The 15784-nt window shown below is 38.2% G+C and overlaps 1 protein-coding gene across 1 annotated transcript in view; it reads right to left on the bottom strand.

Moving 5' to 3' along the window:
* The window catches only part of LOC119794439, a 96254-nt gene that overhangs the window by 33498 nt on the left and 46972 nt on the right, over positions 1–15784 (bottom strand). The window contains exons 7-11 of the mRNA XM_038302016.1: positions 6502–6665; positions 6334–6421; positions 4917–5066; positions 4716–4841; positions 4472–4635 (exon numbers count right to left, since the gene is read on the bottom strand). Of these exons, the coding sequence (XP_038157944.1) occupies positions 4472–4635; positions 4716–4841; positions 4917–5066; positions 6334–6421; positions 6502–6504 (531 nt within the window). The 5' untranslated portion in view covers positions 6505–6665. The remainder of the gene's footprint in view (positions 1–4471; positions 4636–4715; positions 4842–4916; positions 5067–6333; positions 6422–6501; positions 6666–15784) is intronic.

Below are 15784 nucleotides of genomic sequence, written 5' to 3' on the forward strand. Positions count from 1 at the left end.
ATTTTCATTAGAAAAAAAGAAAAATATCTTGCTATAGAACCTGTTCTTCTTGAAGCCTGCAGTAAAAAGTTGTATGTTTAAACATTTTAAGAAATGAAATAAAGACTTAATATAACAGATTAAGATGGATTTTCTAATTATCCTGTCACCACATTAGAAAGTAGGTGTAATTATAAGATTCACCAAAGCTGATAAAACATCAGTAAATATTTTGACCCCGGAGAAACTCAAATAACACAACACAAATAAAGCTTAAAATATTATTAAAAGTGTACATTTCATTCGGTAATTCTGTTCAACAATAATCTAGATCAATAAAAGAATTAGAAATATAAAATTGTTTAAATACAGAAATGTTATCTAAGTATAAGCATGTCTCTGTGTTTTACATACTATGCAGTCTTGGTTGAGGCTCATTTTGCATAAATTACTGCACCATAAATGCATCAGAAAAGTTGCAAATGAGATCTCTAATTCCTCTGGACAACAGCAATGTTAAGCATCTGTTTCTGAATATATAATTTATTCATCAACACATTGATGTCAAATTTTATCTTAAATAAAGTAAAGATTTATTTTCAAATAATCTAATAAAGTTTTACTCACCATATCCATCACTGTTTTGTGGGATTCTAAGAGTACTGAGTCCAAATTAATCAGCTGAGACCTGAACTGATATGGAAGCTTGTTTTGATTTTTTTTTAACGCAAAAAAATAGATATATAATCATATTTACTAATTAGTGTTTCCACTTCTGGGAGCAAAAATACTATTTATGTCAAACATAATAAAACATGCGTTTATTTCAGTGTTAATCGTTCCTATTACAACTGTGAAAGGATGCAGCCTGAAAATAATCTTCAGAAACTATATAATTATTAAATACTGAAAGTGAGGATTTGTTCCCTTAAATGTTAGACAGCAGATAAAATGACTTACTTGTTCCAGCCTCAACATCATCTCCACCTAGGTCAGAAAAAAAAGATGATAAATGTTTAGTAATATATCAGCACTCACACTTATGTCCTATCTATTTTCAACCATCTAGTAATGAGTATTTAGTCACAGGATAAATAAACAGCAGACTCTCTATTAATTCCAACACAGTCCTGCTTTCAACTTCATCCCTAGACCTCTCTGACCTGTCTGCAGGTTGTTCTCTGAGGTTCTCTAACAAACCTCTGTATCCTTCATGAAACTGCTGGATTAATACTGAGATTAAATCACCTTAAACTATTTTCTAATAGCCAGAAAATCCACATTCTGAAGATTACACATAGCAAGATTATCACAACTTTAAACAATTAAGGAAAGCCTGGATGATAATGATTATGATGTTATGTCTCTTTAAGTGTTTCACCAGACGATGCATTTATGGCAACACCTCAAAAACTGCTCGAGTAAAATCAGAAAAGGAATCCAATGAAGATATTAGGAAGAGTATTGTGAAACTCCACAAGTCCAATTCTTATTTAGTAACGATTTCCAGATGCTTAGAGCCTCCAACATACACCCATTCAAACAACTATAGTCTGATGTAAGCATAGTGGGATAGTCCATCTATCACACTGAAATAGATGGGTTCTGTGTCCCAGAGATGAATTGTGGTGCAAAAACTACAAATTGTCCCCAGATTAAAAGCTAAAGTCCTGCTGAAGAAACTGAAGAATCTGTAAATAGAGCAAGAATATTAACGATGAAAAAAGCATTGAACAAATATGGGCTGAACAGCCGCTCAGAAAGGAAGAAGTCATTCCTCTAAATGTAGAGCGAACTCCAGCTCGCAAAGACTAAGATTTTTTGGAGAGATCATCTGTGGTCTGATGAAATTAATTTAACCATAATCATCACTTGGACGAGAAAGGGAGGTTTGTAGAGGAAATCACCCCAGCTGTCAATTAGGACGTTGACAGTATCATGATGTAGGAGAGTTTTGCCCCAGGAAGAAGAACTGATGATATCAAGAAGGAAGGTTACTTTAAACTAATAAATACATTTCTAGAGACATCTGGCAGGAACTTAAAGCTTGGATTTTCAAAATACATGATGACTAAAAACATAACAGAGAATGGTTGTTATTCAGGATTGACCAAAGCTGATAAAACCTCATGTAGTAGCTACTTTGTGACTGCAGAAAAAAACACGGCTTAAAATCTTGTCTGTTACATAAGAGATAATACCTTCTTAAAATGTTATAAACCATTTTGTGCTAGTTTGATTAAAACCATATTATACAGATGAATTAGAAAGTTATATTGTCTGTCAGTCTGACTGTCCAGGCTAGTTAATTAATATACCAGAATCAGAGGCCATTTAAAGTCTGTAGATTTTAACCTTGTTATAAATTACATACTGCGTAATGAACCTGCATAAAATAAGTTGAACAACAGGTTTTTATACGTATCTATTTTGTTTATATATCAACACGTGAGTGACAGGGTACAAAATTCTTAGGGGAAAAAAAGAAGCTTTACTAGACCAATTCATCATTATTTTGTGTAATTTCTACCGACACTGTTTCAAAAAAATCACCATCCTAAAGTCATGCCAAAAAAAGTTTAAAAGTTAAAAAACAAACCACTGGACTTTGTTACCCTAGTTCGAAGATGTTTAAAACTTGGAAAACGAAGTCCAGTGGTTTGTTTATTAACCTTTTTGGAATGACTATGACCTGGATGACTGAGAATCTTCACCAGCACACACCACCCTAAAGGCGTGCACTTATTTCCTCGATACGCTGTCTTTAGAGAAGCAGAAGAAAAATAATCCTTAAAGTCACAAATTCTCCTATTGCATTTTCTAGGCAAATTCCACATTGCAAAAAAGCCAATTTATTCATGGAATAATGTTCCAAGGTGAGAATACCTTGACAATCCAGGGAATATAGCTGTGTTATAATGTTTAGACATTATGCATCAACTTTCCTTATTTAGCCTTTAATTGTTGTCTAAGAATAAACAATCAAGTTAAACGATAAATATAGAATAATCAACTTACTTGTTTTTTTCCGTCCATTTAAACATTCTGTATCAAAGATAAATACATATGTTACAGTTTCAAACTTGGTTATATGTGTATTGAAAACATTTACAGACAATTTAGTAACTTACCTCTCAACCTTTGGAAATATCCTACAATAGAAATAAAGACATCAGTGTTAGATCATTCATTTCTGTATCATAGTTCAGGTTTAACTTTCTCAGGAGTCCAAGAAAACTTCCTGGGTAAGATGTCATCACAATTTACACAAAACAAAACTGGATAATTATTTGCTGAAGGAAAATAAATTTATAAACAGGCTGTTTATATACCAGACCTTCTTTGAAACTCTTCTACCCAACGACAGGTTAGCTAACAAATCCAATAAAACATGAAAGTAATTATGGTGTTTTCTTGCAGTCTTACCTTTTCTGTACAACAGAGCAGTAACAATCCCAGCTACAACCAGGAGAATAATCACAACTGGTACAGCTGCTGTTAGAGCATGATTATCTGGAATAAAAGATTAAATCATTAAAATGATAAAATATTCAGAGTCTATTGGTTTTAAACCACAGTGGTGGCAGCATCATGCTCAGTGGAAGCTTCTCCTCAGAAAGAACAAGGAGGCTGAAGAGAAGGTGGAAACATTAGAGGCTGAATAAGACTTTAGACTGAGCTGGATGTTCACCTTTAAACAGAAGGATAACCCAAAACATCTCTGGTTTAGTTCTAAACTTAGTGAGGTGTTGGAATGGCCTTGTTAAAGGCCAGACCAGATGTAAAAACCTGGAAGATATGACCAAAAGACAAACAGATTAAAAGTTTTCTATTTTGTTTTTAAACAAAACGATTAAAAAGTCGCTTTAAATATCCACAATCAATTAAAAGCTTTTTGTTTTTAACTCCTTTTTCTTTCAACTTATTTCTCTTCTCTAATGTTTATTTGATTTGAGATATTTAGACAGCTTTTATTGTTTAGTACAGCTTTACAGACAGTAAATGAACATTTCCGTAAATGTGCAGCAATGATCAAATGTAAATAAATCAAAACAAAAGAACAGCAACAGAAAATAAAGCTAGTGACAAACTTAATGCTTGTTTTTGACACAACCTCTGAGGGAAATGTTTTTCTCACATCATGTCCAAGAATAGGGGTGGGATTTTGTTGGGATTTGGGTGGGTGTTGTTAAGCAGGAAAAGTTTTGATGATTTCTCCTGCTTGTTTTTGGTTGAAACTTTCTCTCGAGTGGATAGAAGTTGGTGTTCGTATGACAACAGAAGGTGAAAACATAAAGAATAGGTGGGAATGTTTTCAGCTCACCACTGATAAAGGGGTTATACACTGTTGCACTGGAGCAGCTGCTGACAGGGTTTACCAACTCACAGAAAAAGGAGCTTTCCTTATTCTCCTGAGAAATAAATAGAAAACAGCTCTAAACCAAACCATGAAGGTTCTACTGAGTTCTTCCAGGGTTTCTCATCCTCATACCGTTGTTATCAGCAGCTCCTTGTCGGTGGACAACTCTGTGTCACCTGTTTTCCATTTATACGTCACAGGTCCAAAGTCAGCAGTGACTTGGGCTTCACAGGTTAGATTACAGCTGGTCTTTTCATGGTTGCACTCTGTGGACACTGTGGGTTTTGGGACCGGTTCTGACAGAAACAGGAACAGATTATCTCAACTTGATTCAGGTTAAAACCTAACAAACCTCAGTCAAACCTGCTGAACTCACTGATAACCTGGAGTTCCTTCTTCTCCAGAACTTTGTTGTTGATCTCAACTATGTAGCTGCCGCTGTCCTCTAGAGTCAGACTGTTGATGGTCAAACTTCCACTTGTTTTATCAAAGTCACAGTGACCTGGAAGCAGGATCCAGATAAAGACAACATGGATGATGTTAATCTGCAGGTTCTTGAGCTTTCTAGTCAACTTACCTTTAAAAGCTCCGTCACTTTTAATATCCTGCCAAGAAGACTTTGAGGTGAGGTCCAATTTGTGCCTCCATTTTACTTTCTCAATAGGCTCTGAAATCTGTCCTGGATTCAGAATAATGGAGCCACCAACTTTTCCATAGATCAGATCAGCTGTGAATGAAAAACAAGAACATTTTTACTCCTTCATGTGAACTTTTTCTGTTTCTCAGCAGCTGTAATGTTTAACCCTTTCTATCATATCTGCTGATCTACAGAACAGAAGAGAACAGGAAGTTTATTAACTTTCCCAACATTTAAAAGTTCTGATAAACAATAAATCTCTGCATCAAAAAACTCAAATGAAGGTGATGGAGGAGAGTTTTTAGCTTAAACTACCAAAGATCATCTGCTGACTGAAGCAAAGGCTTTAAAAAAAAGTTGTTCAGCAAATTAAATAACTTTATTCATTAAAAAACAACATTTTGAACCTAAATAAATCTTATTCAACCACCTGGAGTATATTCCAGCTGATCCATAGCTTAAAATAGGATATAATGGGTCTTTAGGTCGACTTTCCTACAATTCATCCGAAATCTATTAGTTCATGTTTTCCTAGAACTGTTCTGGATCTTTAAGATCTTTCCATAAAAGTGTCCCTCTGCTTGTGAAACTTTTGACGTAAAGTGAAATAATTTAAATAGCTTTTTAAACCATTGTAAAATGCTTAAACCTACATACATATTTTCTCAAAGTTTCTTGAACTATGAAAGTCTTTTAGACAATCATCTTATTTTGGTTTCAAATATTTTACCTCTATTATAAAATAAAAATGCTGCATTTTATTGAAATTATACAGAAAACAATTCTTTCTCTACAGGCAGGTCGATTTAGACGGGTTTATTTTCTTAATAAACAACAGCTAAATAAAATACATTTCATCGTTAATTCAAATCAACATTTTGAACCTAAATAAACATCTAATTCAACCAGCTGATTCATGGCTTCTAATAGGATATAAGGAGCTTTTGGGTTGACTTTCCTGAAATTCATCAGAAATCTAATAGTTCATGTTTTCTAAGATTTTTTTCTGGATCTTTAAGATGTTCTCATAAAAGTGTCCATCTGCTTTTAACACTCTGAATATACATTTCAAATATTTCACTTTTTTTTTTAAACTCATTAGCTAAGGTCAAACCTTCATAAATATTTTCTGAAAAATTGTAAAACCAGGGGAACTCTCTTAGACAAGCATCTTTTTTTGGAGGTCGAAATATTTTACATCCTATGTGAATTAATATGTTTTATTTTATTAAAAGTATACAAAAATAATTTTGATAGAATTTGAAAAGTTTGTTTTATTTATTTTTCTGAAAGTTGTGTTTCTTTGATAGGTGAAGGTGGAAAAGATAAAGAATAGATGGGAATGTTTTCCTCTCACCTGTGATAAAGGGGTTTTCCACTGTTTCACTGGAGCTGCTGCTGACAGGGTTTACCAACTCACAGAAAAAGGAGCTTTCCTTATTCTCCTGAGAAATAAATAGAAAACAGCTCTAAACCAAACCATGAAGGTTCTACTGAGTTCTTCCAGGGTTTCTCATCCTCATACCATTGTTATCAGCAGCTCCTTGTTGGTGGACAACTCTGTGTCACCTGTTTTCCATTTATACGTCACAGGTCCAAAGTCAGCAGTGACTTGGGCTTCACAGGTGAGACTCCAGGCATCCTTCTCATGGTTGTACTTTATGGACACTGTGGGTTTTGGGACCGGTTCTGACAGAAACAGGAACAGATTATCTCAACTTGATTCAGGTTAAAACCTAACAAACCTCAGTCAAACCTGCTGAACTCACTGATAACCTGGAGTTCCTTCTTTGCAAGAATTTTGTTGTTGATCTCAGGTGTGTAGCTGCTGCTGTCCTCTAGAGTCAGACTGTTGATGGTGAAACTTCCACTTGTTTTATCAAAGTCACAGCGACCTGGAAGCAGGATCCAGATAAAGACATCATGGATGATGTTAATCTGCAGGTTCTTGGGTTTTAAAAGACTTTCTTGTTGGAAAATCAGCTGACCTTTAAAGTTTCTATAACAAATAATGTCCTCCCCAAACCACTCCAAGACAAAGTCTTCTTTTTGCCTCCATGTTGCTCCCCTAATGGGCTCTGAAATTTGACTTGGATTCAGAACAATGGAGCCACCAACTTTTCCATAGATCAGATCAGCTGTGAATGAAAAAAAACAACATTTTTACTCCTTCATGTGAACTTTTTCTGTTTCTGAGCAGCTGTAATGTTTAACCCTTTCTATCATATCTGCTGTTCAGATCTAATATAGCTTTAGGTTTTTCTCTACATTGAAAAAAAAGTTCCGGAGTTTATATCATCATCAAAGTACTAAATTGCAGAAAAGTACAGGATTTGTTGTACATTTGTAACATTTAAAATAAAAGTAAATCATTACGTAAAATAAACCCAAATTATGAGATATTCCATATTCTCCGGTGGAAGGCCCAAGCTGATGCTGGAAACTGTTATGTCTGATAAGCTTGTCCCCAGGGCTCGGTGTGTATCACGGAGAAGTGATTTAATTGTTTTTACACCACCAAAAAAGTCTAAAATACATTCCATATGTAATGAAAGTTTGTAAAACCAGGATACTTCTTTTAGATAGCTGTCTTATTTGAGTCTGAGGCTAAGGAGGATTGACAAGTCATGCCTACTCGGCAAGTTCAAGTCCTGGATATACCAGCATGGGCTCCTACCAAGGCTTCTGTGACTGTTGAGTCTATCAAATCCCAGTGACTGCAGTGGAGGGATTGGAAAGAAGAGTGAACAATTATCTGAGGCAGTGGCTTGGTATTCCTCTCAGCTTTACTGCAGTTGGGCTCTGCATTCGATCAGGACAGCTTCAACTTCCATTTTCCTCTGTGCTGGAGGAGTTCAAGGTGGCCAAGTGCATGGTGGCAATGATGCTCAGAGACTCAAAGAACGAGCAAGTAAGCAACGCAGGGGTCACAACATGAACAGGCCGTAAGTGGGCAGCAGACACTGCAGTCAGACAAGCTGAGAGCTCCCTGGAGTTGAGAGACATAATTGGTAGTTTCTGCATGGGTCGGAAAGGACTGGGAATATCTCACTTCACACTGTGGAGGAAGGCAAGCGTCCAGCAGAGGCAGGAGATGGTACTAGTGGAAGTTTGTCACCAAGAGGAGGAGACATGGAGGGCTAAGGCTGTTGAGTTGGCAACCCAGGGAACATGGACCAGATGGGACCTAACAGGAGGGTCACATGGACTGAGCTCTGGAGGCTGGAACCTTTCCGTGTTAGCTTCCTCCTGAGATCTGTGTATGACATGTTCCCATCACCAGCGAACTTAGCCAGGTTGGGCTTGAGGAAGGACCAGCTCTGCAAGTTGTGCATAAAGAGGGGGACACTGGCCCACATTTTAGCAGGGTGCCAAATCGCTCTGGCTCAGGGGAGATATAGGTGGCAGCATGACCAAGTGCTCCGAGTGATGGCTGACATTTTCAAGCAGGCCAGGAGAAGACCGCAGCTGACTAAGCCACAAGTACCATCAATGCAATTCGTCAGGGTGGGAGAAAAGCCATCCCCTAATAAAACAGCCAGGACCAACATCCTCCAGGGGGCACAGGGGTCGGAAGTGACAGTTGACCCGGGGAAGAGGCTCACTTTCCCCACCCATCGTCCAGAGCAATCGAAGAATATCATCCTGGTGGAACTGACTGTGCCTTGGGAGGAAGGCTGTGAGGAGGCCCATGAGAGGAGGAACCTAAAATACCAGGACCTCATCATGGACTGCAATGACAAAGGCTGGCAAGCATGGCTGTTTCCAGTGGATGTCGGGTGCCAGTCAATGTAGTCTGTGCTCACTGCACTTGGAATATCTGGCAAGGAGAGGAAGACAGCTGTGCGCAGGATTGCGGAGGCAGCAGAAAGAGCCTCATGCTGGTTGTGGTTTAAGAGGGAGGAGGGGGGCTGGAGGCCTGGAGAAGATGGGCAGTGACCTGGCCATCACTGCTGACCCGCCAGCTGGAGGAGTGTAGCGGTTAAGGGTCTGTCGCTACCCGATCCGTACCGGTAGCACGATACGTACCATCAGCTCATTTGCGTCTGCGCGAACAGAATAACTTCCGGGTCGCCAAAAAATAATGTAATTACGGTACTGAAAAAAATTTAGATATATCCCTAAATAATTAAAGAATACTAAACTACATCGTAAAGACAATATTGAAGACTTTTCTGGAAGAAATGGATGCTTTTTAAATTCAATCCATTGTATTGCTTGACGTCATCATCAGACATGCTAAGAGCAGTCTGGGAATATATTGTTGCGTAACGTTTATCTGATGCACTCTATGATAATAGAGTGAATGCACTCTATTATTTTTTTTATAGTACAGAGTAAATCAAATATTTAAACAAATTTAAATATATACGCTGTGTGACATATATTTGCGCATGCTCAGAGCAGTCAAAGTAACTATCACAAGGCGATTGAACTTTTTTATGTATTTCTGTTTTTTTTATTTTTAGAAAATGCAATATTGACAAAAATACAAAGATATACAAAAAGAAACCCATGCCTCTAAAAAATACAAAAGAATAAAAAAGTAAGAAAAAGGAAATATTGCCACCGGAAGTTATTCTGTTTGCGCACGTGCAAATGAGCTGATGGTACGGATCGTGCTTCCGGTACGGATCGGGTAATGACAGGGTAAAAACACCCCGTGAAGGTTGGGCACCGTCTGATGACATCAGCTCCAGGCCAAAAGCCAGCCACATTCACATTAGGGAGTGGCTGTATGTATAGCATCACGTGATGTATTCAGTAAGTCCAAATATTAGTTCAAATATAAATGAAAAATGCAGCATTTTATTTGTCATATCATAAACAATGTTGATGATGACTATAATCTAGTTTAAATCCTGCGTTAAACGTTAAAGGTTTAACATTAAATGTTTAACCTGCGATAGAATCATTAAAATGTTTAACAACCTATAAATTTCAAGAAAAGAAGTTTGTACATAATTAATCGCAGATTTCAGTTAGTGATTATCTAATTAATATTTTTGCTAAACATTTTTCCTTTTTAAGTTGTTGTTAAATATGTGCAACAAAAACTTAATTTTTTTATATTTAGATTCAGATTCTTAAATATGTGTTTTTGTGTCCATGCCTGTCCTCTGTTGCTATTTAAAAAAAAGCAGTGAACTGTCCAAGGTGTACACCTGGGATTACAGTCGCCATCTTGGAGCGGTCGTCAAACCTGTTTTGGCTAAACCAAAGCAAAAGAAGACGCCTCAGCAGGTGTGGCAGGTTGTTGTTCAAAATAACCTACTATTCGGCTCGGGGGGTCGCATTTTAAAAGAAAAAAATAACTTTATTTATAGTTTCTGATTAGAACATTACTGTATTTATCTCCACACACGAAATGTCAGCAATATGCATAAATATCTGTCGATGCAGCAGACCACCCAGCTGCGGCAGAGGAACAAGATCTCCTCAGGTTCTCCAGCAATAAGCTCATCAAGGGACAAACACATTAAGAAAATCTAATTAATCTAAATACTCACCAACAGTTAGTTTCGCCGAGCTGATAAGAAGAACCGCAGACAGACACCAGCTAATGAACATGGTCATTAAAAAGAATAGATCAACTCCAAAAACAGAGTTTCAGCTGATAATACTAAAGAAGAACATCAGCAGCAAAATTGATGTCTGTGAGGGAGAGAAATATTGGAGTTAGAAAAGGAAGAAGGATCGAGAAATATGGGAATAAGTCCATCTATAAGGAAAAAGAAAGTAGATACTACAGAGATAATGAATGGCGCACTGAATATCTAGTAGAAACACTTGACACAGATCTCTGAAAGTGCCTTAATGAAATGAAACACAAGTTAATCCTTGATGAGAATATGTGTTGGAGACAAACACTAGAAATCAGATGCAGGGAACGTTTGGGTATGAATGTAGAGGCTGTGCATTACAGGCGGCTGTGTGAATGGAAATGGAAAGGTGTGCACTTACCTGCTGCCAGAGTGCTGATAAGTTAGGTCATGGGGAGCCGTAACTTTAGTTGAACGCAGTTTATTAATCCACACAGATTTCATTTTGATCCCATGGTTTCATAATCCATCTAGTTGCGCTCCTTCGTTGTACTGAATTCCTCAAATCTCTGCTTATCTGTCACCAGATCAGCGCGTCTCTATTCTGAGAAACGCTGAACCTGACCTACAGTCTCAGCTCAGTGGCTAAAATGGTTGGAAAGGAAGCTGCGACAGTAGGATTACACAGCAAAATTTGAAATCTTAATAAGTAATTTAAAAAAAAAAATAAGTGCATTTTCTTAAATTGAGAAGGTAAGTGAAACACTTTGCCAATGGAATAAGTATAACTATATAAATTTAAAATAAGAAAAGATAATTGCATTGTCTTATTTCAAGTGCATGTTTTCTAATTATCTTGTTTTAGGTGTAAAAATACTTATTCCATTGACAAATCGTCTTATTTACCTGCTAAAATTAAGGGTAGATACACTTAATTTAAGACAGTTATGTTTATTTCCAGTAGGGTTTATGATTATAATTTAACAATATTGAAATAACAAAATTCACTCTTTCCTAAAATTTGAATATCAACAAAGTACAAATATATATATCTATATATATTGATATATATAGATATATATATAGCCTTAAAATGTAATGATCTGGCCTGATTCCTCCACCTTAATTATCATTTATTCCTCTCACCTGTTTCCTTTGCTTTATATTCAGTTCAGCCTGGGCATTCAGGGTCTGATCGTTGTTTTCTGTTAGCTTTCTGTTTGATTTCAGTTTTATTTAGTTTAGTTAGTTCTCAGGTTCTTGTCCCTTTTCCAGTGAGGAGTTAATTCCTAAGCCAGTGTCCTCAGGCGAGTTATTTTCCCTAACCAGTGGTGAGAGATTTTCAGCACGTCCCTACTGATTCTGTTTTCCTGATTCAGTTCCTTCTCACCCACTGGTTCTGCCTGTTCTGCCCACCTGATCCTCTGTTGGACTCCTGCTGGATTCTGACCATCTGTGCGTTTCTGTCTGAGCTGGATGCTTGACGCACAGGACCCTGAACCTGCCTTCACACTCTAATGGATTCCTGGAACCCAGATATGTCCGTTCCTTGGTAGACTGAATTGTAGAAGCAGGTAATTGACTCACTATAATTATCATCTTCTGTTCAGATGATTGTGGTCACTTACCTGACTTTTCTCTACAGAATCACCTGCAGCTGCAGATCCACAGCAGCGTGTCTGTTCCGTCTGTTTTTGTATAAATAAACGTTAATAACTTTCCTACTGGCTGTCTCACCTTGAATACTGGGTCCTTCTGTCCCATCTCATGACATAAAAGGCTGTTTTCTTGAATTAGGAAGAGCTCTGCCCACATTATTCTTATCCAGTTAATTTAAAATCAGTAAGAGAAGTAAAACTGCAGACCCCACTAAATCATAACAGATCAAAGTGCTGAAAATACATCTTACACATTTGGCTTACTGGTGATTTTTTATTTATCTGGCCATTATTTGCCTGGCTATGGTTGCTGAGGTCAGGCTAACCTGAATTAATCAGTTAATCCAGTAAAAAAAATACACGGGGGGTGGAGGGGAGCTTCCTTAAATTCAGTAAGAAGTGGGGTTGTGCTTAGAGTCCATTATATCCACATGGGAACCGCAAATCACCAGGTAGGATAGACCGCAGCGGGGGCCAATTAATGGTTAGGGGTGGCCTTGGCCCCCTTTAGATCTGCCCCTGCATTGGTGAGAACCAGATTAGATAACCCCTGGACAACAGAGACTGGGAGAAATGTATGCAATATTAGGTATGTATAGTTTGTTTGAAGGAAGAAAAGGCATGGAGAGAAAACACCACATCTCACCTCTAGAAAGTCCAGGTTGGGCATCTTTGTGGTGAATGCAGATGGAAGGTGCTGAGCTGCATGCCGGCCAATTGTGTGAGCAGACGACGGAGGGAGCCTAGGCATGGCCCAGCCTGGAGACATGAATCTGTGCAGATGAGTAGAGAGGGATGCAGTGGAGCAGCTAAGCTCGTCTATGGAGGTGATGAGCGAGGAGAAAAGGAGATTATGTCAGCCGGTGATTGTAGTGTGGATGAACCGGTGGAGGAACATAGATTGGAGAGGATGGAACGGCACCTGAAGCAGGTGCAGGAGGAACAAGACTGGGCCTGGGAGAAGGCTTAGGAGAACGCTCTGGGATGAGCTCTGGGAAAATTCCTCTGGCTTTTATCTGAACCAAGAAGGAAGGAAGATCTGTGCCAGTGGCCAGACTGGTGCTTCAGATGCTGAACTGGGCAGGAGAGGCCTAGAACCTTAGAATAAAGGAGGCAACAGCCTGATTGACAACTAAATTTCAGCTGGTATTGCAGAAGAAAAGCTGGATGACTGAGCGGATGAGGCACCAGCATATAGACTGGCTGTTAGCCTAAAGCAGGCTAACTGCACAGAATAAATCACTGCGGTAACTTACGTCTAGCTACTGTTGTAAAGTCGATTTTAGGCTTAATTAGATCAGAAAATCTGGAAAATCCCAACTAAATCTCTGAGCTCAGTTTTGTCAAATAGGCCTCTGATCTGACAGAGGATGGATAGAAACCACCACAGTTAATTTTTCCTCAGCCTCTGCAGTTAACATTAACATTCAGCAATCAGATTTTTTTTCTAGGATCTTTTCAGTCAAGTTAGACAGCCATTATCTGGAAAGAAAAAAAGACCATATGGTAGATAATAAATAACTTTATTCAAACAAAGTACAGTCAGGATGAAATTCTGCAGACAGACACTGACTGAGGTCCGTTTGAGACATTTTCGTCACATGACATCTCTATTTTTCTTTATTGCATTTTTATATTTTTTAAGCAGAGTCATATTTTATGGAAATAATTAATTTACATTCAACTGCCTTATTTCTAAATCAAGAGATAATGTGAAAAACTGACTTCAAAATTAGCACAAGTGGAGTGTGCTGCCCTCTAGTGGTAATACAGTGAGCTGCAATAGAGGGCAATGACATCCCAAAACAAAAACACTTCAAATACATTTAAATGATTCATGGTTAGTGTTTGAATGACATATTTTTTTCTCTAATATAAAAACTTAATCGTATTTTTGTGTAACCAGTAATTTGTTAGGATTTTTCCTTTACAGACTAAAAGCAGCCGAACACTGAGCTCACGGTTTCTCACATTATAAATGTTAGTTATGGACAAACACTTATGCACAGACAATAAAGAACATAAAAGTTGCAGTAAATGTATTTATGTATGTTTAAGCAAATGTTAAATTAAAATTTTTGCAAAAAGGACTCTGCAGAAACACTGACTTATAAAAAAAAAACATCTCTCCAACTTATAAAAAACACACACAAACCTGGGAAAGATAAAACTTCAGAACAACAAAACAACAAGGTCATTGCTGTTGTGTTTAAATTAAGACAAATAACTACATTTTTCTACTCAAGGCAGAATTGGAGTCAGTCTGCAGTCTGCTATGTTCAGACCGCACGCTACTGAAGCAGCAGAAGCAGCTGGTTTACATGTTAAGGCAATGGTTGAAGCGCATAAAAAGGTCCTGCAATGCGTTACGAGCACAAGGAGAAGAGCATCTTGATGCATCTGAGCACCTGCAGCAGCGCCACATGAGCTTCTGAGCATCTGAGGTGCGTGACACGCTTATCTGTAGGGATTGAAGCCATGCCATTCATGTTAGCGTAGCACCTTTTTGCCGCTGGATGAGTAAATAAGCTTCCTGAAGCACAGCGTGCAGAAGCAAGCGCCTGGTTTACCCAACTTCCTGCAGCAGCTGCTAAACGGCTCGCCATCTCGCCCTGTCTCCTCCAGCCATGCCCAGCACTATTTATTTTTGAGGCCTTCATCTATGGTCATGACATCTTCTCCAGAGTTCATGAACTGCATCATGCCCACTGCATGCAATCCCCTTCTCTGTCATCCTTCTCTCCAAACACAAAGTTTAATGTATTTATTTTTTTGACTTTATACATCTCTCTCCATTGAATGGACCCGTAAATGGCGCAAGGTGACTCTCCTTAAGCGCTTCTTTGTCACCGTCAATTTATTTTCGAGTGATTTTTTTTTTACCCACAGGCAATCTCTACGAGCTGGAAATCTGGCCTGGGCCCAGAATACTTTAATCTCTGGATCTGGGAGCTGGCAGGGAGATAGACACAGCACTGCTGATGCAGATCGCTATGATCACTCCTCTGAAACAGTTTATTAATGCCTAAATTAACTTAAAACATCAAAACCTGCCGGCAAAATATGTTTCATTATTTTATTCTGGTGCCTGCGATTTGGATTACGTAAATGAAAACCGCTAACATCTCCTTCCAGGAGCCACGAACAGTAGCAGAAAACCCCCAAGAGGCGACTGGGTCAGAGGCTGCTGTTTAAGGGGATTCTCAGTGACAGCGCCCCGTCTTTGTACGGAGGTTTCCTGCTGGTCCGACAGCTAAATACTATTTGAAGGCAGGATCGTAATCTTGATGAACTAATTACATAGATGATGTTTTCAGATGGACTTGAAATATATTAAATCAACTTTTGACCCACTTATAACAGCAAATACAGCAAAGCTGCTCTCTGCCATTAAACACAGGGGCAGCAGAAGCATCAGACACATCTTTTCACACTGGATGCACTTCAGGAGAGTCAAAGATGCTTTTGAGGCTCTTCATACCTTCATGTGTACAAACATCAAAAATAAAGCAGCTTAAGCTTTTATGCTGCTTCTACTGCCTGCAGTCTGAACGTAGCATTAGGACCTTTAGTGTTCCAGTTCCTCCCTTCATGTTTCTCTCCTGTC

This window comes from Cyprinodon tularosa, unplaced genomic scaffold, assembly GCF_016077235.1.
Source record: "Cyprinodon tularosa strain WSP-4 unplaced genomic scaffold, ASM1607723v1 ctg48, whole genome shotgun sequence".
Taxonomy (NCBI): Eukaryota; Metazoa; Chordata; class Actinopteri; order Cyprinodontiformes; family Cyprinodontidae; genus Cyprinodon; species Cyprinodon tularosa.